This window comes from Seriola aureovittata, chromosome 8 (genome assembly GCF_021018895.1).
Source record: "Seriola aureovittata isolate HTS-2021-v1 ecotype China chromosome 8, ASM2101889v1, whole genome shotgun sequence".
NCBI lineage: Eukaryota > Metazoa > Chordata > Actinopteri > Carangiformes > Carangidae > Seriola > Seriola aureovittata.
The window spans coordinates 9,766,754-9,775,000 of NC_079371.1; the positions used below are offsets into that span (position 1 = coordinate 9,766,754).

At 38.4% G+C, this 8,247-nt stretch overlaps 1 protein-coding gene across 6 annotated transcripts in view; it reads right to left on the minus strand.

Annotated features, from left to right (window-relative positions):
- Positions 1 to 5,943: 5,943 nt before the first annotated feature.
- gria2b (glutamate receptor, ionotropic, AMPA 2b) overlaps positions 5,944 to 8,247 on the minus strand; it is a 49,738-nt gene continuing 47,434 nt past the window's right edge. For 3 of the 6 annotated variants that reach the window (XM_056382797.1, XM_056382796.1, XM_056382802.1), the window contains one exon: positions 5,944 to 8,062. In XM_056382797.1, the coding sequence (XP_056238772.1) occupies positions 7,898 to 8,062 (165 nt within the window). In that variant the 3' untranslated portion in view covers positions 5,944 to 7,897. The remainder of the gene's footprint in view (positions 8,063 to 8,247) is intronic. The other 3 variants (XR_008828425.1, XM_056382800.1, XM_056382803.1) reach the window with 1 other exon arrangement.

An 8,247-nucleotide genomic window follows, 5' to 3' on the forward strand; every position in this document is an offset into this window, starting at 1 on the left:
AAACATGGCCATGGTTTATCAGCGCTGTTGTCATCCAGCTTATGGAAGATAAGAAGAAATGTCAGCCAATGAAAAGTCTAGTCATTCTTACCTTGGAAAACATCTGGAAAACACAACACTGAAGTAGAGCTGATATGTTCCTGGTTACTGTACAAAACAAGCATGTTCTCTTACGTCTGAAGGACATGTAGGCCAGGGCATCTCTTTTTTATTTTTATTTATGATATGTTGTGACACTCCTGCTCCTGCAGTTTGGATATTGTACTTGGCCATATTATGATTTTTATTTTAATATAGTGGTGAACTGCTCAGCCCTACACTGAAGTAAACTTTGTTCCAGAGACTTTATGTAGTTCTAGTAAGTAAATATATTTACACATACATACACTTCTATACCTTTTTTCTTTCCTTCTTTGTCTTACTATTAATATACTATTAGTCCTGATAGTATCAATATTATGATTGATTATTATTTCTACAATAAGAGTAAATCAGATTTTCAGATCTGATTTTTTCTGTATTTCAGCATAAATTGAAGACATGCGTTTAATACCATCCTTCCTCTTGTCACAACACTAATTAGTGCACATATTCTCCCTGACAACAAGATAATTGATTGGCCAGCGGGAGCAGATATTTTGGGTTAATTTACTTCAACAGTGAATCAATTATCGTCTATCTCTGCCTGTGTTAACAATCTTTGTAAATGAGCTGCACGTAATGTTGGAATTGTGGAATGTCTCTGAGGCATATTTGTAAATCAGTGACTCGTCCTGCTCAGGCCTGGATGAAAGACAACTGCTCATATTATCTGATGCAATGAGAATGTAAGTACTGTGTAAACATTTATTTTGACTCAATCTTGACATCTTAATTTGAGACGTAATGAATCATTGCGAATCTTTAAGCTTCTTATACTAAGATACAATCAATTCTATCGATCCCTATCACACTGTAATTAATTAGGTTAAACAATTATGTAAGAACTATTTACCAAAGAGGAACAATTCCACAAAAGGAGACTCATTAACAAACATTAGGAATTAAACTTTGTAATCTTGCTCTCTTGTCATAAACAACGCTTTGTTGCTGAGGCACAAACAAACCCCTGTCCACGGCCATGGGGATCAACGTGATGTAAATGAATCTGATCCTCTATTAGCATCGCCGTCTTACCAGCACAGGTCTGTGCAAGAGGACTGGGCACTGCCATCCTCTGCCCTTCAACCCCTGTGGCAGCGAAGCTGAAGTGCTGTTTGTAGATGGCAGACCTATTGTCGTCATTTCAGTTGCAGACTTTCTTTTTTTTTTTTTTTTTTCCAAGCTCTCAGAGACCTGTCATTTACATAATATCTCCCATGCTTCATTGACTTGTTAAATGGGTGAAGCAGTAAATGTGACATGAAACGTCACCTTGATTGCATTCTGGTGACATTTAAGTGAAGTGTCACCTTCATTAAGTTTCGCTGGCAGACTGACAAGTTGCTGAGCTGCGGCACAAAAAGTGGAGATATAAATAAGCAATCTACAATTTAAGTTTTTTTAAAACTAAATGGAAAAATGACATTCTGCCAAATTGCTGAAACAGAAGCTTTTCATGTTATTCCATGAAAATATTATTTATGGAATGGGAGTACAACTTTTAAGTATATGACAGTGAGTATGACAATGAGTTAATGAAATTTGTAACCCCTTCTGCTTGCAAAAAAGCTCTTGCATCTTAAATCTGCACCATCATCGCTGTGTGAGCATTTCTGTGCCATTGCTGCATTTTAATGAGGCCAAGCCAGGCACTCAGGCCTCGGTTAATAAACCTGAAGATGAAACATCACCCTGGCTGTGCTATTGACGTCTCCTATATGAGGTGGCAGATTCAGGACATTCCTTGTGTACCTTCTGTCATCATTAGCTTCAGCCCGGGCAGGATCCTATCAGAATATCCACGGACAACCAACAATGTGAAACGCTGGGAGGAAGGGAGGGAGCGGGAGAGAGCTGACGCCTCACGGGCTGATTGCTCACACGGGTGAAGATTCATTTTGGTTAACCATCCCTCCGTGTCATGATTGGCTGAACTAATGGCCCATAAACACACCTGATTACACAAAGGTGGTGAGACTGATTGGTGGAATGATAGCATCGCTCCTGAGGAATGTAACTTCAATAAGTCATTTCCACATTGCAGAAAAGCTAAATTGTGTCAAAGGTTGGTTCGCTTTCTAACAACAACGTGGAACTAGTTACATTAGGACACATAATATTGTTCTAACTTGCACATAAGGTTTAAATAACAACTTCAAAAGGAATAAATGGCAAAAACCTCAGGCCACAGTTATGTTCATAAAGGAGCAAACGTTTGCAGTGCAGCCATGAGACAATCCTAACCTTTAAGAATTCCTTGGTCTTAAAGTAAAAGCTGAAGCTACAAAGTGGTGGGCTCCAAGGAAAACAAATTAAGGTTATGCAAATCTTTTTTATTTTGGTTGAAAGTCAAACAGCAAAATTGTACTTAAATAGGAGAGAAACCTGTGAATTATTTAGTGCAAATACAATGGAAGCTACAAGAGATTCCTTTTTATTGGCTAATTACGTTTTTGACCATACGTCTTTTCTTTTTTTTCAAACTGTGGATATCTCTAAATCCCTCTATTATTAAAAGTTTGGAAGACAAAGAAGACAAACAATGGGAAGGCTTATTCTTCAACACCTTGAAGCTGTTGAGTGACACTAACTCTCACACTCTATTTTCCAGATTCCAACACTATATCTACTTTTTTCACTGATTTTGATTTTATGTGATGGTGTCATATTAAAGCTACTCATTTTTTGGCTTTTCCCGAATAACTTCAAAGGGAGTGTGAAGATAAATCAAGATATATCATATTTTGTGGTTAAATATGATATTTGCTGGTGATGTGTACTTAGACTGGTAGCTTCCTATCATCCTAAATACCATAATCCTAAATGTAAACAGTCCATAAATTGATATACTACATCTGAGATACAGTTGGAGATACAACATAAGTCAGGCTTATGGCTTCCTCAATGGCTTAGATGGAGATTAATTTCAGCCCTTGAGTATCTTCAGTTCTTTAGTCCCGAGACGGATGTGTTCTTCTTTCCACAGCAGATATACAGAGGTAAACAGTATGTATATGTTAACAAAAGCAAACACAAAAAGACTGTTGGAGGTGAGAGCCAAAATCAATCCAACAGTCATGCACCAGGCAGAGGTCTCACTATACAGTACATTTGGGCTGACCAGATGTGTCCAGTGGCAAAGCCATCTAGTGTAACTCAGCACCAGATGGTGAGCAGGCGCTCTCCTGTATCCTCTGCCCAAGTGTTTATATCAGGACATGTGAGTGGAGTGGAGGAGGAGGGGTGTGGGGGTGTGGGGGTGTGGGGGTGTGGGGGTGTGGGGGTGGGGAGGGCTGTGTGATTTTCGCCTGGAGCGAGGAGCGGCTTTTTAGAAAGTCAAAGTGTCAACATACCAGCCTCCATCTCATGAGTCCAACACATCACATATGCACATGGTGTATAGTGTAATGTACTGTATGTAGGTAAAAACATCAAAGTTTGAAAATCTAGGATGAATTCAAACAGTGGCAGTGAAGCTCAATTCATCTTCCGCCGGAGGGGAAGTCTCTGTGGAATCACAGCAGCAGGTTTCCTCCTGTGTGTGACGAGTGTTAGCAGGTAGTGGCGAGGAAAAATTGGAGTGTGGAATAAATTGACCACAGAGTTAATGTGATATGGTAAGACTTTTAGCAATATGCTGACAATGTTATTGACAGAATATAAACATGCTGTTTTGCTCACGGTGCATGTATCACTACGATTTGCAGATGATGTCATCGGGGGCCAAGTTGCTCACATCCAACCCTGTCTGCACACGGGGGGGGGGTTACATGGGCCTTTAATTTATGCCACATTTACAAGAACAAATTTTGTGTTAAAATGTTGAACAATCAACATCTTATTGTAAAATACCCAGGGCATTGTTTCTTGTTAGCTGTTAAAAGTACATTGACCTGGTTATTAACCCCTCCATTGATGGACTGTTCCGCCACAACTATTGAGTGAAAGCAAAAGAAATTTTCGATAATATGTCTAGTAAAGCATTTTGACCTACAGTCCGCGGGCGACAATCCACTTATTAAAAGGACAGAGTGTGGCAAAACTATATATATATATTTTTTAAATTATTTGATTTAATACGATAATTAACTTCAAGGTATGATGGGAAATTTACATAAAGAGCTGCAGAAGAAGATGGGGCGTGAATTGGGAGAAAAGGCAGATTATCTTCATAGAGCAGAGGGAAGTCAGCCGTCTTCATGGAGACGTGTGACATTCATTAACACCCAGCAGTAGCAGGGTGGACTCAAGGCATCTCGTCACTCAGCATGTAAGCTCATAACTATGAGATTTATTCTCCTCCGTGGCCTCCACAAAGGCTTAGTCCTGAGTTAGCGTGTTGCTGTTGGTGGACAATATATTATATTTACAAAAAAAAAGAAGCTTTTCAAGGGTAAACAAATTAATATTAAGCATTAACTTTTTTTAACGGCAACACAATTGACATGGCTTCAAATGTCATGAGGGTCGGGAAAATAATGCAGTAAAAGACCAGATTATTTCTACATAATAGGAGCATTTTTACATTGGCTGCAGTAGAAATACCATATGTAATAGGAGTGTGCATGACCTGGAATTTTGACATATATATGACATTACTATTGAAAGAAAAATAAATCCAAATTGATTAAATAAATAAAAACAAAGAATATAATCATATTCCGTAAACCAATAAAAACAAGGGTCTTTATCAAGCTTTATATTTCACAGCAGACATTTTGACTTGTCGTAGTCAGAGAAGCATAGATGCTATGATGTAATGATTACCAATAGCTCGCAGTAAGTCAGTAAGACAGTGAGCCAGCATGAACAAAACCAGCACCCTGAAAGTGAAGCAGCTTAAATGGAATTTTACCATCATTAACTTGATTATTTACACCTGTGCTTCTCCAACTGTGACATGTCAAAATGTCTTCAGTAAAAAGGGCCTATTTAAGACCCTGCACACCTGCAAATGCGTTCCCACTTATCTGGCTGATTAGACCTGTGCTCAGTGTGAAGCTGGGAGGAGCTAATGATGGGAATTGTGTAAGGGAGCTGAACTCTTTGTATCAAAGTTGCAAGGTGTAACAGGTGCAACAAAACTAATGTTTTTTTTCCTATACACTGTGCAGTAACAGCAATTATGGAAATTCATTGCACATCACCCTGTAAAAGATGAACTGTATTTGTTCCCCCTTGTCTTTTTCAGAAGCCGAGAGCCTAGTGGTGGGGCTGGTGTCTTTGGGTAGTGAGATCTCCTTTCCCCCTGGCCTCGCTCAGCCTCAGCTCTGAATAGTTCCCCTGCCCCCTCCTACTAGATGTGTGTCTGGTGTGTTTAATGTCTTTTTTTATCAGTCTGCTCTATTGGTAGCTAATAAAGACCCCTGTTACTATCCTGTCTGTGAAACATGTTGAAGGCCTTGGCAGCTTCAACAACACTGTTTTTTACCTGCAGTAAAACTACACAGTAACGCAGTATTTTGATGCGTTGACAGTCAGTGCGTACACATTTTTACTTCTACTAGAAAATAATCATTTTAAATAGCATTACTTTTACTTGAGTACAACTTTCAAGTACTTTTTCCATCTCTGCTAAAACCACTCTGATACGGCACAAAGTAAACCCATTTCTCCAGCCTGTCTTTTATCATCCTTATACCAGCTCTCCAGTGTCGTAAGACTCTTGTACTTCTTGTAAGACTCTGGCATTCCTGATTGTCTGAAAGGCAGACTAACTAATCACATTTCTTTCTGTCCCCTTAGGTTGTTTAATTTAACTAAGCAACTCATCCTAAATAAATGACACACACACACACACACTGAAAGATAACAAGAGATCAGCCACTTTTATTTAGAAAGAGTCCCAAAAAATAAACAAGTTAGCACACATTCCATATACAAAATGTCAGTGAGAATAGCCTGAATATGCGATGAAACTGATAAGCAACTACGGTATATGTTTCTAATGTTGATTACAAAAACAACTGTGATAATAATAGTACAGTTTACCTCCCTTTTTGTTGTAGTGGAGGGCTCTTCATAGGTCAATTTCAGGAAAAAACATAAAATAAATCTAATAATTAGAAGTGGTCATCGGTATAACTTATGGTAGATCAGTTAACTGAAAAAAAACAAAAACAAAAAAGAATAACCCCCTGTATTTTCTGAATTATCAAATAATAATCAAATTTATTATTTAATGGAAACAAAATAGCTTTAACGCTTTAATGCAAAAGGGCTATAATTTTTCATATTTCAACTTTTTATATAAAATATATGTATATATGTTTATACTGTATATATGTCTAACATTGTATTTCCAACTTCAAACAGTTAACCTCACAACTTCAACATTAAAATGAAAACGCATGTTTGGCAGTAATGAAATAAACTCATGTAGTATTTGCGGCAACAACATGCAACTGGTGCTACTTCATTGTCAGATCAATGCAAAAAAACATGGAGACTGGAAAACAAAGCGAAAAGGCTATTGTATTAGCACTGTCATTGCCACCAACTGTACAGCTAGTTACAAAAGTTACAGAATGTATCATTTACATTCACTGAGATGACAGTGATTGATTATATTAAGACTATATTCATATCTACTGGCACTAGAATTTGGCACTCTTACTTATTTGGCATTTTAAACCACCACATAAACCATGTGGATGTTGATGCCTCTTTTTGATGTCGTTCAAAATGTGATGCGAGAATACCATACCATACTATTTTTTGTTTTTATGTTTTGCATTCATGGCGTGTAAACAGATTAATTTCCGTTGAGTAGAACATCAACCCTGGTCTTCGTCAGAAAAAATACAAACAGCAAAAGCACTGAAGCAAACGAAGAGACAAAAGTGAAAAGCAAAAATCGCTGCACCGACTCTAACAAGAAAAACATAGAAGGATTGATTCCAAATGTCAAGCATTGACATATATTCAATATCAACACCAAATGTTAAAGAATAAAATATACAGGAAAGTTTAGAATAGGAATTAATTACATGATTTCAGCATCTCACCCCCGTATGCAATGTATTTGGCTTTAAAAATATGGAACTAGAAGCTGTTTAGTATTTTTTCTCTCTTTATACTCACACATTAAGATGTTTATATCCAACCAGTATGTAAGCAAGTTTATTTAAAAGCTATTTTGTGAAAATACATAAAAATATTTTTTTTCAATAAACTTTTTTTCTTAGATTTTCTTAGAAAAAAGGACAATTTCACATCTTAATGCAGATGGTATCAAGTGTGCTTGAAAATCCTGTTTGGCGGTGGTGGCTACAGAAACAGTGTGTTTTTGACGACATCTTCCCCTGACACACACACCCTCATGCTCTTTCACACACACATACACACGCACACACACTCGCACACACAGACAAACACAACTGAGATGACTGAAACTCTGACTCCCAGAAGCAGCCATTGCCGTCAATCAAGCCCTCGTTTCCACCTCAGTCCAGTCCAGACAGATTGATAGGAAAGCATGGTGTCGTCAGTTTAGAAAACAAAGGAGCCTCCCTTTTTATATTCCGAGATGTGACTCCACCCAGAGAGGGAGGCGTTTTATATGGTGCAAAATCGAGACAGAGAGCAACAACACAAGTCTTTGTGAGAGACAAAATGAAGACTCCATCTCCTACCTTTCCTCTTTCACCAGACAGAGAGAGAAAAAGTGCCAGAACAGAAGGAGGGAGGGGAGGAGGAGAAAAAAAAAAATCGCTCTATTGAAACCATTGTAAGGCACTCAGAAGTTTCTCATTGATCAGGACAGATCTGTCAGGCTGACGTTTAGTCCCATGTCAGGTCTCACGTAAGGGACAGCGTGGACAGCTTTAGGAAACTCTGGAGTCATCACCCGACCATTCTCCCCAGTACTCCCAGTGACGGAAAGTCTTGCTTTATTCCTCATGGCGTCCCCGAAAGTCATCTAGAAAAACACACAAAGTCCCGCGTGCACGCAGAAACAAACACAAACACACACACAAACATTAACACATTCACACACACACACACACACACACACACACACACACACACACACACAAGGATCCATACACAAACAAAGAGGGAACATGTTAGCTTAGAGTGTCTCCACATGTGTAAGCTTAAAAG